Raw genomic sequence first — 18697 nt, forward strand, 5'->3', positions numbered from 1 at the left:
CATTCATCACACCCTAAAGAGGACTTTTTCTTTATGATCTCACAGGGAGTTATTCATTGCCATGGACTCATGAAGTTGCTCCGAACCTGCGATTATTACTTCTCTAAGAGCTAGGTTAAGAGAGAAAAATTTGCATCATATATTTCATAATTGAAGTGCTGTATTACAAATTTCGGTGCTAGCCGATCTTCCAGTTTACAGTCTGCAAGGCTTAAAAAACAAATAATACATCTTTATAGACTGAGCGCGGATCGGCCTGATCTCATGCAAAATTCATAACTGAAAGCAATTTTTGTGCATTTTGGTGAAATGTGTATTAAAAAAACAAAAATCGATTATTCTGGTCCTTAGACGATCCTTAAATATTATCCTCTAACACCTTAGATATTAGTGTTCCTGCGAGAGAATATCACAGGTTGCAAACACAAAGGTGGGAGGAACTAATGCTATTAAACTCCAGCCGGTGAAAGCGTCTGTGTTGTTAATGTCAGACTCGAAACCTATTCTGCATTGGGGCTGAAGGACGAACTGTCCAAATTGTATTATTCTAACGCAATTGATTTGTTCCGCATCTGGAAAGAAATGTGTGTTTGGGGGGGGGGGTTTGAATGTGGGTGGTGGGGTGATTAATCTTAGCCTAGGTGACACCCACATGACATAAAAAGCCTAAAATTAATGGGTCTGAAATCCCTATTCTTACATCATCTGGCTCACAGTGAGACACAGAGAGCATTCCAAGCTCTCGCATACACTTTCATGTTGCATCAACAAAACAACACCTAGCAAATAGTATGTAACTGATAACGACATTCCAAAATGTCCGAGGTTTCTATATAATGTATGGAAATGATAGAGTCAATAGACTATTCTCTAAGCATATAAATACAAATCACACAACTATCCAAACTGCTAATACAGAAAACAAATTGTCAACCAATCAAACAATCAACCAACACCGGGGGAACACTGTAGACTTGACATTTGTCGCCTGAAGAGCTTGTAATAAATTCATTAGCTGCCCTCATTCACATAAACCAAATGGCACTGCAGCACAAAAAAAAAAAACTCACACGAATTTAACATCGGAAAGAAGCAAAGGGAATCAAGGTCAAAAACAACTCCCTCGTTTCCACACAATGAGGGCTGATTACGGCAAAACTTTTGCTGAATAGCCATTAGTTATAACCCTGAAGATGTCATTAAGGTGTCATTAGAAGTCGGTCTCATTGGAGAGGGTTTGCATGTCAAAGTCGAGTGGTGGTGGGACAAAATTTGTAGAAAGGAAAAAGGAAAACCTGATAATTATATCATTAGGCAGAAGTCAATTCTGGGAATTGAGGAATTCCAAGCTTTACATTTTTGAACCCTCGATTAAAAAATTTATGATCCAATTCGCACAGTAATACCACTGTACTCTTTGGCTGCGAAACTCAAATTTCGCAGCCGAGGAGTACAGTGGTATAACTGTGCGAATCACGTTATTATGAATCAAAAAAGTTTCGGCAATCATCGCGCGCTCGGAACTCCACACCGACTGCGTTGAAACTTGTGGGCACTTCGGTCTCGCAGTAAAACAGATGCATTAAGCATCTTAGGTTAGCTTGCAAACAGTGGCATAGCATTGTCTTTTGTGATATTTGTGCATTTTAAACCTAAATAGTGGGTCCTAAAGTGGTTAAAAATGCGACCACCTACTTGTTCGGTACTCGTCATGAGTTCGAAAAACGAATTACAGAAGAGACCGATGTATTACTGTACAGCACTTCTTTACTTACTGTACCTACTAGGGATGTAATGGTACACATTTGTTGTGAATATATCATTCACTGCTTTTGGTACAGTGCACGTGTCTCTACTCGTAGGTTGTGGCTACTCACTCAGTACCGGAAACATGCATGCATGAACTCACTGCTGCCTCCTGTGAAATTGAACCGGACTGTGACCTAAAAACCGAGGTACCGAACTGTGAATTGTGTGTGTCGTTTCACCCCTAGAACCTACAGGATCTTACTGTACCAGACAGTTCTATGGGCTGCCATCGACAACCTACCCAATAGAAAATGCAAAAGAAAAACAGTAAGAATAATCAGTTGAAAAATGACTTTGATTACTTTTCCTTACCATTATGTAACCTGGGTTTTATTCCTCAAACAAAATATATACGTTTGCAGCATTTTGCAGACCCCCTCGTCTAGAGCAACTTACTTATCTCTTTTATGTAAACAAACAGGTGGTGGTTTAGGGCCTTGCTCAAGTCCCCAGCAGTACCAGTCAGTTGGTTGGTTGGTGCTGAAGCTTGGAACTTATGTCCTTGTGATACAAAGTCCAATGCCTTAACCACTGTGTTACAACCTCCCTATATAGACAACTTTATCTTGAGAGTGTCGAGTTGTCAGAGGCTTGAGAAATAAAGATAAAAGAGAGGAGGTGTGAGCTCACGCTCTATCTCTCTGCTGTTTCAGGTTTGTGCTCCCCTGTGATAAGCACTCGCACTAAATCTCTCTTTTTTTTGAAGCCAGACGCCTGTCAGTCATCTGTCTTGTGAGGAAGCAGAGAGCTTTGTGCATGTGGGTTGAGGTTATCAGTTTATTTTGCTTTGCACGCTCCACATTGCTTCATAGCACTTTTCTCAGGGGGTCTCTGAGTGGCCTAGGTAAAACAGTTGTTTAGATGCAGTTGACCCTATCGTCTTTCGGCTTTTTTAAATTTTTTTAAACGACTCACCTTGAGAAAGTCCAGGTTGCGGTTCCGCTCGATGCTGGTGATCTCCAGGTTTCCCATCACCACCTCACAGTTCTCATAGGACTTGCGCAGAGTTTGGTAGTGCTGCTCGAGATCTGACAGGGTGCTGAGCTTGTTATCGGTGCCCTCACACACTGCGAATCACAGGCAAACAGGGGTAAATATATGGAAAACCTACTTAAGATACAAAGTGCATTGTTATCTTAGGATGGAACTGCATTAGTTCTTTTGGGGGGGTTATATATATCGAGCATGCAAAATATATTTCGGTAGTAGGAATTCTGCTGTGGCCAAGCTTAATCTTCATTGCTAATTTGTCAAGGCAATATATAAAATTCCACCAAACCAGAGCAAAACCTGGCAACCTGAATGCAGCATATGGAAGTCCTTTACCCCTTTCTCTACAGGACCAAAGGAACACATGTGGCCATATTACTTTACAGCATGAACGCTTCCCTGTATTACCTTCATAATTAAACTATGTAACATCTTGCGCTTATCACACACTTTCTTCTGTCTATCTGGACATAGCCATCTGCTTTATCCGCTTTTCAAACAACCTTATGTTTTCTAGGTGCCATGTTGCCCACGCATTGACCTGGAAGTTGGCTAGAAACCCAGTCCTACCATGACAGACCTCACATGACAGTGTTGCACAGCTACCTGTGCATCACTAGTACATAAAATGGGTGTGGTATCTGGCTGACCACTGTTCCTAATTTGGACCATTTTTAATAGATACTGACCACTGAAAACCAGGACCACCCCACAAGAGCTGCAGTTTTGAAGATGCTTTGTCTCAGACATCACAATTTGACAAAATCTCTCAAATCCTTAGACTTACCCATTTTTCCTGCTTCTAACACCTCAACTTTGAAGACAAAATGTTCACTTGTTGCTTTAGGTACATGGCATACACATACAAGAGGGTATTCAGGTGGTAAAAAACCTCTCCTAAGGTACAAGGGGCAAACTTTAAATGTTGGAATGTGAATGATATTTTATATACGTTTTTACATGCTAGTTTTGACATTTTTGTTTTGCGTGTTAATCTTCTAATGTGAGTTTTTAAATGCCGATTTTTTCAATGCTAATTTTTGAATGTGCGATTTTGAATGCTAGTTTTGGAGTTTGATTAATGTGAGTTTCAGAAGTTTTGGAAAGGAAGATTTGGGAGGGCAAATTTTGGTCATTAACTGCAAGGTCACTTTATCAACAATTGAGAGTTTTAAACAAATAGGCTGTGGAGCCCAGTTTTCTGCACCAGTGTTCTAACAGAAGCAAAAATCAGTGGAGCGTGAATCGATTCGACTGCTAAACAACATTCAATTTTTACCTTCAGAATTCAGTGAGGCATTTCACAGACCTTCAATTTGCATTTTTGGTCTATTCAGGCATCAAGCGAGTATGGGCTCATGCCATATCCATCCTGGGAAAGCATTGGCTGTCAACACTCTCGGCTCATTTATCAGCTTACTGTTTGGTGTCCTAATAGCCCTACTCTCAGGGGGCCCTAAATGCCAGCGGACAAGATTTAATGCCACAGTGGCTCAGAACATGACTGATTACAATGAGTGTAAATGGCGCTGTTATTTTTTTATTCTCTCTAGGTATTCCTGGCCAAAATGCTTTTAATGTAAGGTCAATTGATGACAAAAAAAAAAAAAAAAAAGAAAGAACAAAAAAAATACCAGTTTTAGATGAATGCAAAGCCTTTTTTATTTATCAGCCATAAATTTAAGCCATTAGACCTCCACATTACTCTCTCATTTTTTTCTCAGTTTGTTTCATCAATAACATTTGCACAAAGTGTATTGGCTCTGTGTTTGCCAAAGATACGATGAAATATACTTAGCAAACGTCTGCATAATAGATGTTTACAGATTTTTATTCGTCTTTTTACAAGCCCACACTTTAGTTTTGGCAAGTGTCAAGATTATGACTAGAAGAAGAAGAATAAGAAGTCTCCCAGAAAAGACCGCACTAGTTTTCATGCTTTCTTGTTCACTAGGAATTTGCTCTTGTCTCAACATTTACAGCACTCAACTTGAGTTTGTATCTGATTTCCACCTTCTTACAGACAGAATTTGCAACCCACTAATTGGATGCAGGGGGTGGCCTAGTTAGAGGCTCCCCTCCACCCCTGTAGATGTTGTCTCACTTTGTTGCTGCCCTATAGAGGACATTGCTTTGCTTTCCTGCCCTCTGGAGGACAGCAACATAGAGGGTGCCTGGATGGATCCTGGCCTGGCTTTAAAAATGGAGGTTCCTCCATCCCTTTGCCTCGTAGACATTTACAAGATTGTTAGGCTTAAAGCCTAACAATCTTGTAAATGCCTAATAGACACCTGCACTCTTCCTGCGCTTCTACTTTCTCATGCACTGCTTATGACAATGAAGACCCGAGGCTTGTTCCTCCAAGCAAGTCGAGGTCACGTAGCTTCTCCCACCAATCATCATTAAGGATGTTGTTGGGGTTGTTTCTGAGTTTGTGGAGAGTCTGGCGATGGTACACATCGTTTGCGCCGATGTCCACATGTTGCACGGAATAAACATAAAAATAGCATTTTGTATCCATTTTGAGGGCTACTGCTGTGCTGCCATCTTGGATCTTTAGTTGAGGATTAAACAAGTCAGGGTTAAAAGTGTGGCTCAAAGGCCCAGCATTGGCAGCTTATTGGTAGTGGTATTTACCTCCTGATCAGAAGTCCAACATCTTAACCACTGTGCTACCCCTGTCCACAGACAGCATCTTTCCTTCCATTTGTCTCACAGAGTGTGTCAGATCTACCTTAAACTTTGTTCAGTGGGCTGCCCAGTACAATCCGAGACCCAAGGGCATTAAAAAGTGACTTTTGCATGTCTGGAGCTGCACATTAAAGAATGCAGTTTCGGGGTTTTCCAGAAACCACAGTCAGTCTGTTTTTGCACCTGATTTTTATTCACCAGTAATTGGAATTTGTATTTAGTCTCACCTTTTGGTCTTTGTTGTTAATTTTCAGTTTGTTTACCCATTTGCACTTGCTTCTCACCTTGTTACATGACAGCAGGTCAGTCAGGCAACTAGTAAGTTTATATTCGAGGCCATTTGAAACAATTCCAGCTTTAGTTCAACATGTAGTAAAACGTTAATGGGCGAAATTTACCTTCACCAAAAACATTTGGCTGTTTAGATTATATGGACGATTCCAGAAATATTGCAAGAAGCCTGTGGAAAGCGACGCCAAGACCACACAGCGAAATCCTCATAAAGCGTATAGAAACTTTTGATCAATCTGTGTTTCAACTATTATTTCAAAATTGAATATACGAAACTTCATTACTTAAAACAGTCCAGAAATATGAACTATAGGGACTTGCTGAGTTTGAAAAACTTTAGCCTAGGTCTATGCAAACTTCTGGACTCAATTGTAATTACTTTTTTAAAATGTTTTATTTTTTTTTTTTTTATGAAAGCTGATGGCATTTAAAAATCAGATGCTCCTTTGTCATGTTCCTTGCCTGGCAAATTCATATAAATGCCAGATATTTTACAGGCTCTCAGTTCATTTAGGTGAAAGTGGTGATAAAACCCAAATGTCACCTCGCCTAGTGAAAACAAAGGCTATAATAATGCAAAATCAAAACTTCACGGAAAACCCATTCGCATTGTGGGGGAGAAAAAATCCACTTTGGCCGAAAGGATGTTGTAAGTCTAAAGTATTTCAACTGCAGGGTTCAGCTGCAATAATAGTAAGGTAACGAAGGGCAAGTGTATCCAGCCCGCTTTACTTTTTCACTGTAAAATGCTACTAACAGTGGCAATATCTTGTGCTGTGGAGAGACCTGTGAACCAGATAGCACATCTCAAAATCTCAGGGATATTGAACATTAGATCCTTGTGTCTGTGGTATTTTTCTCACATTGACAGCAGAGGTATTCAACATCTGTGTTAAGCATAAATAACAGCATTGATGTTTCTGGTTAGTGAGGTGACCTTGGGACTAGGACTATAGAGGCTTAAGTAGCCATTTTTATTACTTTTATTGCTTTTCAGTAAGACAAACACAACCTCTTGTCCTCTGACACAGTGAAAAGAAAAATTGCACTCAACATGACACCTGGGAAAGGATCATGACCTCAAGACCTTGCCAAATTTAGCCTGTCAGACTCGTCGTGAGAGCCTGAGATAAATCCATGTGTTTTTATGATTGGGTTAGAGTAGGTTAGATCCAATATGCCAGAGCAATGACTCCAATCCTGTTCAAGTGCAATGCTTATTGTGGGACTTGTGGGACTGTGACTCAAACATTTGATGAAGTGCTCTCTGGCGTAAGCCTGGAGCTTTACGAATGAACTCGATGTTGCTGAAAGTTGCTACAGTGTCAGAAGTTGTGTGTTTCAACATAAAATAACTCCTCCTTGTCTTTATGTCTGCAGTATTGCGATGTCGGGCGTCACGCCGCCCAAAACAGCATGACTTCAGCACCAAGGACAGCTCTGCCAACCAAACCTCTAATAAATGAATATGGACCTGAGGCAGAGCGTGGTTCAATCACACCCAGCTGGAATCCACTGATTACCCTGACTTTCCACAGCTGGATATGGCTCCGGGGGAGATGAAAGTGTTGTTTGTTGAGGGGGAAAAACTTTGTTGCTTTACAAACCCTTACTAACTTCCTCCCACTCCAGTACACTGCAGACTCTCTTGAGAAATGGTGGATTCAGAGCAGCCGTGTGATCCCAACTCCATTGGCGCATCTAATGGGGGGGGGGGGGAACACAAACTGTGATTTCGATCTTCAGCTCTTCTTTATGCTCAGATTCAATTAAAGCACACTGTGCTTTAACCTGACGCCTCCAACAGGAAGTGGTATTAAAATCCTATGTTAGAGTGGGTTGGGTAACCAGTAACCAGTCACAGGCATTGATGAGTTGAATGTGGCATGGGGCAGGTATTGCTTTCCTTTAAATATATAGCACTGCCAATACATGCACATGGAAAAACAAATCAAATACACACTGAAAGAAGAACAAAATTACAGCTAAAACATTATGCTTTGTTTATCTGTCATGCAAATGAACCGTGTCCCCATTAGGTTTCCATTTTCTCTGAAAGGTCAGAATGAACAAAGAACTGTGCGCAAATGCAAAAATCAGTTCCCGTAAACAGACGCTAGCATCATATCCTCGCTCGTCTCTGTGAGGACCTAAAGATAATTTTTTGTGTCTACTATCCAAGCAAACACAACATCACCAGTGTGTGGACCAGATGAAGATTAAAAGTCCAAGCAACATAATGGATGACACTTTAAGAAGCCTGAGTCTATTCCCGATATATTTAGCACTGATTCACTGATTTATTTAGTAATTTTTTTTTTCTGTTGGAGACATAAAAAAAAACATTGTCTTCATTATACTTCAATAGGAATATTACAGACATGCCTCAGGGTTTCTTAAGCACCAAATAAAATTCAGTACCAGAGATATGTTGACTTTGCCCTGCTGACATCTTCCTCAATATTTGAGGAACGGCAGCAAAGCAGGAGACATCAAATATGAAGAGCAGGAAAGATGAAGTGGAGATGAAGCCAAGTCGAAAGCAACGAAATCTGTATATGAGCCTGAAGCAAAGCACCATGTGGATTAATCTCGGCCAGAGCTTTAATCATGTTCTTCAGCCAATACTTGCTGCGAAACTATAATGCAAAAAATAATGAAATAAATGCTTCATGTCTTTAGTTCCGTTCAAGCAGAAACGTACAAAAACTCTTATCCGGATTACGTAGCTCCTCTTGCACCAAAGACGCAGAAAAATGTGGAAAAGGTTTTGGTAGTAGTACAATAATACCCGCCTGAATGCTAACAACAAGCTGTCTCAAGGTCAGCGGCTTTTCTTTGCTAATTCCAAGGTAAACTTACCTCGATATGAGCAGCGGATGAATGAGTCTCACTAATGGTGAATCCTGCTCGATATTTCATGAAAACTTTTTTTATTCATTTGCTCCTCGTAGCATTAGTTATACATATGAGTGGCAAACCTAGCTTCTAACTTTTTTTTTTTTTACAAGAGCCCCAGCTAATAAATTCATCATTACCCAGTCTGGAAACAGAGCTGGCTGCAAATGCAGAATAGAGTCCTGAGGAAACACTTCCTGGTATCCGTGTCTTCACATTCATTGTGTCTCTCAACCTGTTTTGTGGGTCTGCCGGTTTGACCTTCCGGCTGCAATGAATGCTGCGAAACCCTGTGGGTCCGGCGCTACACCCTGTACTGTGACTCCGCATAGAGACGGCTGCTTTAGACAAACCAAACCCCTCCCCACCGGAACGTTTCCCTGAGCAGAGACAAACTGCTGCAATTAAGGCAGAGCAGGTGCAATGAAAGCGGGCCACAAGGACATCCTGAAAGTCCCAAACCACTATGAAGCGAACATCTCGAATAAACTTTATCTGTCTTTGAGCCCAAATCTAATAGGCTATCGCAGTTCATGATCTCAGATGCAATAAAGTCATGCTGTTTGCTGTCGGCTCCATGTCAGCCTTTTAACGAACACAACTGCACCCTCGCTCGGCGAGAAACCCGCGAGTTTAACAACCGACGTTAAATTTGATTAAGGATGCAAGCCGGGAGTGTAGAACATGTTCGCAGGGTCTCCTAAATTATCGTTTGCTTCATGTGCTCAGCAGGAGCAGCTTTGGTCATCAGCAGGAAGCCCGTGTTTGTTCCTGAGTTAACCACACACCTGCTGGACTTGCTAATCGTTCCTTCCTTCACGGACGACGCAAACACACCGGTTTCATGCCAAAGCAGGCTCTCATTTCACTTATTATCAATAATATTTGCAATAAACGCATCTTTTGGCTAATGCCATCCCATAATAGTGAACTCGGGTTGCTATGCAACATGACCAGACCAATGGCTCAAGTGTAACAGCTTTATTCATTGAAAACAAAGTGTTTTACAGAATTTAATTACAGTCGAGCTTCTTTATGTAAATTAAAGACCAGCCAAAATGAAAAAAATTAAAAATCAGCTAAAATCGGGAAGCTGGGTGTGCAAAACTAAGTACACCCTAATGTTTCTGTAGCTTGTAGAACCGCTTTTAGCAGCAATAATTCGAAGTAATGGTCCTCCGTATGACTATAATTGAAGAGAATTTTTGACTTAGATTCTGTTGAAGATTTGGTGATGTGCTTGCGATTATTGTTCTGTTGCATAACCAAATTGCAGCCAAACTTTAGCTGGCAGACATTTTCATGACTGCATATTTCATGTGGGATGCAATAGAAAAACATCCACCAAAATCTCGCTGACTTTCAAGCGAGTGTGGAATACAACACAACAGCTACTACTAGCTTTTCAGCCTTGCCCAAAAGGCACCACAGAACCTAATCCTGGGACTGGGTAGCACACTGGAGCTTTTCCCTGCCTATATGATGTGTCCACTTGTGTTGACCCTGGTATAGTGCCTTGAGGGTTTGGATTGGATGTTTTGTACTTGTCCAGGTTTTCAGATTAAAATCAGACCTTATAGCGAACCATAAACGAGACTACTGCGAAAACGTTTCATCTTCTTCGTCAGTCTATAGAAACACAAAGCGAATTATTCTTAACGAGACCTAAAGACCTCCCATCCATTACGCCTGGCGCGCTGAACATCCTGAATTATTAAACGAGCTGGATGGAGCACGGTGTATTTTAATAAGCACCCGGCTGTTTGATTCGGGTTTGTTTCTAATGACTCACTAATGAGAATTTATTCGGCCAGCGAACGCCTGTAAAAGCTTTAAAACAACTCCGGGATCGGGTTTAATCTCAGGAAAAAAAAACAACAAAAAAAAAATAAAAAGCTGGAACGACACAAAAGCCTGATGGCTGGGATCTTGGCTGCTGAAGCGAGAGTAATAATTCCTTCCCGACTGCCAAATACAGGCAGATAAATTAGTGTGTGTTTCCTCGACAACCACACACACACACACACACACACACATCGCACACTGTCCGTAATCTTGTCTTCTTCCCTTCAGCAATCCCGCTATCCAGTCCTGACTGCGAGCTGATCCTGAACACTCGGCGGAAAATCTAAACACGTCTGTGTCCGAAGGCATTGTGTAGTTGCTGAATAATGTATCGCTGAATCCTGCACTGCAGTACGAAGAGCAATTTATTTGAAATATAGGGTGTGGGGGGGGAGGGGAGAAAAAAGGAAACGTGACCGTGAAATAGAGCTTTAGCGATTCTGAATGACAAAGTTAGCCAAGGTTGGGCCGTTTTGCCGTCGTGTTAGAAAATGAGCTCCTTACTTTCTTTCTTTCTTTCTTTCTTTCTTTCTTTCTTTCTTTCTTTCTTTCTTTCTTTCTTTCTTTCTTTCTTTCTTTCTTTCTTTCTTTCTTTCTTTCTTTCTTTCTCAAACACAACCTTCCGTTTAACACTTATCTCGCTTTTCCCAGAAGGATTCTCTCTATAAATTTTGCAAGATACCAGCAAGTAACAGGAGGCATGAAGTCAGTTATTAACCGCAGAGCAGAGTTACTTTTGGTTCTTCTTGCCACAGGAAAGACCTGAAGCGCTGGACAACCACTGACTAATCGGGGTAATTTGTTCAGGTACAAGGTAATCTTCCATCACTTTCTTTCGGCAAAACGCTAACACCTGTACATCTTCATTGAGGTTAAAACAAAAAAAACAAAAAAAAAATATATATATATATATATATATATAGACAATACAGACAGTCTTTAAAAATAGTCATGTGACCTGCTCCGAGCAACCACCTTGTCTACAGACGATGCAAAGAGAAAGCATGGGCTTTGTTACGTGACGGCCATGCAGACCTGTCATAAAGACACCCCCGTTCACCGCACTCCCTCAATCAGCACTCAGAGACTCCGTGGACGCTCTTATCTGCTTTTGTATAACAGCTTTACCACTTCACTCTTTCCCTTCCTGAAAGACTCGCCGCTCATGAGTGCGCTTTGGTAGCGCAAGCGATAGCAGGGGCGCGTGGATTATCCCGTGCTCGAAGCCCGATGCTGGATGAGTTCCAGCACTTGGCGAGTAAATTGCTAATGGATAATGTAAGAGAGCTGAACGCTGAGAGGATCCTCCACAGCACAAAGAGCTCAAATCTCAACCTCTTGTTCGATTTCGCGTCGTAAATGAAAAACAGGGACGTCTTTCCCTGAGAATAAAATCACAAATCACGGGTGTTACGAATTCATTCAAACGGAATCCGACGGTCACGAATACAAAGCGGCGTATCGCAGGATTCCAAGGATAGGATTCGATTTTGAAGTATTACATTCTCGCTGTAAAACCACATCTTTGGGTCAGTTTGATTTGAGCTCCGCTGTGGCGGCGGAACAACCCGAAATAAAAGTCAATAAACTGACTAGATGTGGATTTTACTGTGCTCCTGGAGGAAGTTTCCTCAGAACTGTGAGCTCCATTCACCAGAAAAAGAGGACAAGAGCAATTTAAAGATAGCATCATCGCCCTTAAATTAGCCTTGTGCACCTCTAACACTGCACTGATTAGGAACCGGTGGGGTGTGTGTGTGGGTGTGTGTGTGTGTGTGGGGAGGGGGGGGTGTCTTCTATCCGATTTAGATTAGATTACACACCCGTTCCTCCAGACAAGTCCCTACGAATGAGTCATTTCAGATGCCACTGACATCACGGCTGCCACCGGTATTGTGTAGCCCTCGTTTATCTTCATAGCCGATGTCAAAATACACTTAAGCATCCACCACCGCCGCCACCCCCTCCCCAGCAGTCACTTCTCTAACCGGTGGAGCAAAGCAACATCTGCATATTTGAACAGCTGCTGAGTTTTAAGCGCTTTTGTTTGTTGGCCCAAATCCTTTCACTCGTGAAAAAAAAACATAAAAAAAAACACTGCATCCATCACCGGTTTGAAGGCCGCTAGTTTTGACAGAGTAGAGAAACAACAAAAACGGGAAAACAAAGTGAGTTAAGGATAGAAAAAAAACAGACAGAGATGTAAAGAGCAGAGACAAAAAGGAAAAACAGGAACTAGTGCGATGGGGGGGGGGTTCTTTGCGACGGGAAAAGATCTGGGTAAACAGTCGCCCTGTTCAAACAGTTCAAACAGCCTAAAGGTGCTGCTGTTTTTTAGTCCGAGGAGCAAAATGCAATAAAAGTGCACAAGTGTACGGCTCAAAGGCTTTCGTCGTGGCAGGGATCAGACGCCATGGCGGCTGCTGCAGCTTGGTCGCGATGGAAAAATCCGGAATCAAAAGGAGCTGCAGGGGAGAATTTTGTCACAGCGAAATCAGCCACATGCATAAACACATACACACATACAGTACACACATTTCTTTTAAATGTGCATAAACAGGACTCATTTCCCATCATGTTCAAGGGTATAAATTCATTCTGTAGCAATAAACAGCAATATGTGGATATTATTCTCTATAAAGCACACACTATATATATATATATATATCGCCCTCAGATGCCTTGAAAACTGGCAGTAGACCTCGCTATTGATTGTCCGAATTCTCGATGCACAATGCTGAAAATGTCGAAAAAGATGATGAGCATGCACTAGGTTGAGGTGCAGACCAGCCTCGCCTTTTTTGGCCGTAAAGATTATGGGCTGTTCCACTGTGAAGACTCACGGCAAACTGATTGAGTTCTTGGCAGCAATACGGCGCATGTTCAAATCACATGTGAAGATCACCTGGACTGTTCCGTATGACACCCTGAGAATAGCAACAATGTTGTGGATTGTTCTCCGACGATCATCATGCACAAGTTACTGAATGGTTTCGGGAGTTGAGCTCGGTAAGACCTTCATGATCTCTCGTCGACTTCCAGTGAGGTTCTTACGCTTTTGAAGTAGATGTGCTCCCTGACTACTCTCTAAATGTGCTTTTCACAGCATATCTGGGTCCCAGTGTTCACCTGCCAGGAGTGTCTCACGAGAGATGGAGAGATGATCGAGGAAATAATGAGACTGTCTGGGTTCATGCCCATCAAACTGTAACCCCTCTAAACGAGCGGGCGCTCGCTCTTTGAAAATCTGACTCGGGTTGCGGACTTTCTTTTCCGCTTTGGTACGACACACTGTGACGCCCATCAGGAAATGGCTGAAAGCTGGTGGAAATGCTGTGCGGATTCAACGAGTACCTCATGAGCCTGCTGTCTGAATTCAATCACAAATGAGCCTTTACGGACGAAACCTCTTTATGACCTGGTTACAGAATGGCGTGGTTCTGGGTTGTCAGGACAGAGAAATACTAACAAATTAGGAAGACACAGTTTTGGCCCACAAAGTTGTAGAAAAGTGATAGCGTTATGCGATATACGAGTTGATATGGATACTGATGCTATCAAACGCATTCGAGCCAATGAGAGCGAGAATATCTAAAAATAATTAGCTGGTGCTGGCTTAATAACATTTACCCTGAGCCAGACATCTGGGGTTTAATATGTCTGTCCAGACAAATACATTCCTCTGATCCTTTAATTAAGGAGAAAAAAAATCTACTGCTCCCTTTCCCCGGAACGGAAAAAGATTAGAACATTCCGCTGCGGTATTTGAAGCGCTCTGGAGGGAAAGAAATCCGGGTACAGCTCAGACCATGCAACAGACCAGACCTCATAAGGAGACCCGCAGCGCTTTCTAATTAAAATAATCCCCTTTAATTAAGGCACGTGATCGGTGTGGCCAAAATTCCCAAACGCTTTAAAGGCGCCGATGGAAAACTCGCAGTTCACATGGAATAATGAGCTTAAGGTTTGACATTACGTTCGGCCAGAACGTGTCGAGTCGTTCCTCTGGTTAGACTAATCGGTGTGTCGAATCATTCATGCTGATATCCAGAGCAATATTTAGTTTTCTTTCATTTCTAATGAATTTGTATTAGATTTGTGTACCTCGATATAAAAAACATTGGGGGGTTTATTACAATGAAGTCGCCCCCACACCCCAACACCTCCCCTAAGGCTCTCAACACAATTGACTGAATTAATTCTACACTAGTGTTTACACTGCAACGAAAATGCAGACGAATGTCTAATGTCATTTAAATATCCACCAGGAGATAACTTCCTACTCCTCAAATTTCCGTCTCTTATCTAGCAAACGGTAGCTGAACCAATTTGTGCCGAGCTTGCACGTCGTTTTAGGTTAACAAAACGAGGGCGGGTTGACGACGTAGCAACGCCGGGGATATTGAAACACGGCCACGGCAAAAGCCAAACGCCTTGGATTCGCTTTTAATGGTTCTGCTAACAGGACACAATGGCAGGAGTAATTTTCTCTCGCTTTCAAGATCCTGCTCCTTTACCCGATCAATACAAAGAGATCGAACTTAATGCGGATCCTCTTCCGTCGCCTCGATCTCTGGCTGCCGCCGTCTCAAACCCCTAACCGTGTCGTGTCGTGTCGCTTGATCCAAATGAAATCGGACCTGTTGAAGATCGCTATGGTTGCAGATGTAGTCCTGCACAACTCCAAGCCAAATTCATGTGTAGTGTAAATGTATGAATCAGGCAATGGGCTCATTTCAACTCTAAACATAGAAGGCTGCCGTGGAGGTTCCAGCTGGGGGTGTGTTGAGGTTTGCTGACTTCCTAATAAAATATTATGGATCTTCCTACATTTCCAATTTCAGTCTCTGCATTTAGGATCACACACCTCCTTGTAGCAGACTGCTGCAGACTACTGACTTTCACATAATGGACTTCGGTTCAAGCCCCTGCCCTGACAGGCTTTGTACCCACTGAATAGATCGAACAGAGCCTTTATCGTCAGTGGTTTAGTGAATGCGTTTGTGTGGAAAAATTGGGTGAAAATGGACAAAAATATCCAGCCCCATTTCACATAAAAGACTAACAGAAAAAGTAGGACCCAGCAAATGGTGTATCATACAATAGACAGATACACATATGCCTATCATAGACGGTGTGAATTTATATATATTGGCTCTGCGTTTGTGTTGGATTTTTGGTACCGGCGCTTTTTTGAGATTCGATTGTGCTGTTTTTGAACTTGCGCATTTTGTACTTCAAAAATGATGGATCTTCCTACATTTCCAAGTCTTTGTCTGCATTTGAGTTCACACGCCTCCTGGTGGCAAACTGCTAGAGCTCCTGCCTCTCATGCTCTCGTGTTTTTCAAGCCTCGATCGTGACCATCAAACAGATTCATGATCAGTGGTTTTGTGAACGCATGGTGTTGGCTTTTATTGGAAAAAAAACCTGGAACTATCCTATCATGCAACGTGAGGAAAATGTGTTTTGGGTGAAAAGGGACAAAAACAACTAGTACTTTAAAAAATTTTTATTATGAATTAATTATTGTATTTATTTTTTGATAGTGACAGTGTTTGTTTGTGTAAAATGATCCAAGAAAACATCCTGAAGGCAGCACATGACATATAAGTTCGACCAAAAACCTCCCTGAAAGGATTGCGTTATAGAAGACAGGCACCTCTTACTCTGTGTGTGTGTGTGTGTGTGTGTGTGTGTGTGTGTGTGTGTGTGTGTGTGTGTGTGTGTGTGTGTGTGTGTGTGTGTGTGTGTGTGAGAGTGAGACAAAAAAGGACAGTGAGAAAGAGAGGACAGGCCCGAGTCTGGGTCATTTATCAAACCTGTCCAGCATTGAGCTGATGAATGAAACCTCACAGCAGGTTGTCCAGTGTGATTAGATGTAGTGGATTTTTTCAGCCATGGTCAGAGCAGGGTGAGACACACACACACACACACACACACACACACACACACACACACACACACACACACACACAGCAACAAATATGAGGACATCACACACAACTCATAATCTTTCAAACTTCCAGCACTTTCTTTCCCACTTCGACTCCTTCCTCTTATTTCTGGATGAAACACTGCAAAAACCATGTCCAGCCCGAGGACTTGTCATCCTAATTATCCGTAAGAGCTGGACGCGCCGGCAGATGGTTGATGAGAGACGGTAATTAGGTTTCCCCGAACCTCTCCACTGGATTGGGCCGTGCAGGTTGACGGGAGTGTGGCGCTTTCCGAAACGCCCATTATATGAACGAGAACGGTGAGGGAACTTCGACATTCAAGCACATACATCTCCATGTCCTTCTCCTTTCCTCTTTCTCTTTCTGTCTGATTGTCCTTTCCTATTTACATCCTCGTCTGAAGGATTACGGGTCTCGGAGCCGGACGAGGAGAAAAATAGTCAGACGAACAGATACAGTGGGGAAAATAATGATTTGATCCTGTGCTGATTTTGTAAATATACCCCCTCACAAAGAAATTTACAGTCTAGAATTAATGTTTTTTAATCCAGAAAAAGAAAACAATAATTTCATTTCATATATAAAATGAAATAAGAGTGAAATAAGTATTTGACCACCGTTCTTACCGGCAAGAATTCTGAGCACCACACACTCAAATTAGTCCTGTCCCTTTAAGAAGGAACTCCTAACTCATGTGTATAAAAATCACCAGTCCAATCCACCTCTTCCATCATGGTGAAAAGATTTTAATGGAAAACACCAAAAAGAAGTCAAAGGACCTCAGGGACAAGATTGTAGACCTGCACGAGGTGGAAATGAGGCTACAAGAACATCAGCAAGAAGCTTGATGAGAAAGATACCACTGTTTGTTAAATATTTGGAAATGGATTAAAGACAAGAGAAGTCAATCACACTAGATCTGGGGCTCCATGATAATTCTCATCTAATGGAGTAAGGATGATTCTGAGAAAGATGAGGGATCAGACCAGAATTACACAGGAGGAGCTTGTTAATGATCTCAAGGAAGCTGGGACCACAGTCACCAAGAAAACCATTGGTAACACACCGAGGATCTCCTGCTCAAGAACGCACATGAACAGACCCGTCTGTAGTTTGCTCATGAACATCTGAATGTTTCAGAGAAGGCCTGGTAGAATGTGATGTCGTTGACTAAAACTGAGCTCTTTGACATCAACTCGACTCGCCATTTTTCGACTGCAGAGAAATGCTAAATATGACCACGAGAACACCGTCGCCACTGTCAAACACGGAGGAGGAAACATTCTGCTTTGGGGCTGTTTCTCTGCTAAGGGTACAGGAAAACATCACCACATAAACAGGGCCATGAACTGTAGAATCTTAGATGAGAACGTCCTGGCCTCAGCCAGAACACTGACGATGAGTCGTTGAGATGACTGTCCAGCATGACATCAATCTGATGGTCTTGTAGCCCATTCCAGCCTCGTGCAGGTCTACAATCTCGTCCCTGAAGTCCTTTGACAGCTCTTTGGTCCTTTACATGGTGGTGAAGAGGTTTGAATGGAAGTGGTTGATTCTGTGGCTGGTGTCTTTTATACACAAAAAGAGTTGATATTAGAAGAACTTTCCTAAAGGTACAGGACTAATTTTGGTGTGTGGGAGTCGCTAAATTGGTACGGGATCAAATACTTATTTCACTCGATCAAATCCAAATTAATTTATAACCTTTCTTTCTTTTTTTTATATTCTGTCTCTCTCTGTTTAAATGAATCTACCATCAAAGTCTACACTGTTCATTTCTTTGTGAGGTGGAAAATTCACAAAATCAATCCACTATACGAGGGTTGGAAAAAAAAACAAAGAATGATTAAAAAGTGTGGAATTTCTTCAGGCAAATTTGTCCGGAGAAGAGAAAAGAATGGAGCAGTGAAATTTATGGTGAAAAACGATGGAAAAATGATTTAAATGAGATCTCATTTGGCAGGATCGTAGCGGCAGGTGGGTGTGTTGTGTGTTTGCACGTGTGTGTTGTGAAAACCTTTTTTTTTTTTTTTTTTGCCAGGCCGAGGTCACACACCATCACCTCAACATTTCCCCCTGGAGCTTCATGTTCCTTCAAATTGAAGGCAACAACAGCAATGAGGTTTCGGTAACTCCTTCAAGGCACTGAAACACACACACACACACACACACACACAGACACACATACACAAAATGATGACGACAATGATGAT

General features: G+C 42.0%; 1 protein-coding gene across 1 annotated transcript in view; it reads right to left on the reverse strand.

The window, feature by feature from the left end:
- Positions 1-18697, reverse strand: part of LOC310715538 (receptor tyrosine-protein kinase erbB-4-like) — a 44982-nt gene that overhangs the window by 24173 nt on the left and 2112 nt on the right. Inside the window, exon 2 of the mRNA XM_083522021.1 lies at positions 2725-2876. Within this exon, the coding sequence (XP_083378147.1) occupies positions 2725-2876 (152 nt within the window). The remainder of the gene's footprint in view (positions 1-2724; positions 2877-18697) is intronic.

The sequence above is a fragment of the Silurus aristotelis genome (assembly GCF_946808225.1).
Source record: "Silurus aristotelis genome assembly, chromosome: 20".
In the NCBI taxonomy this organism is placed as follows: Eukaryota; Metazoa; Chordata; class Actinopteri; order Siluriformes; family Siluridae; genus Silurus; species Silurus aristotelis.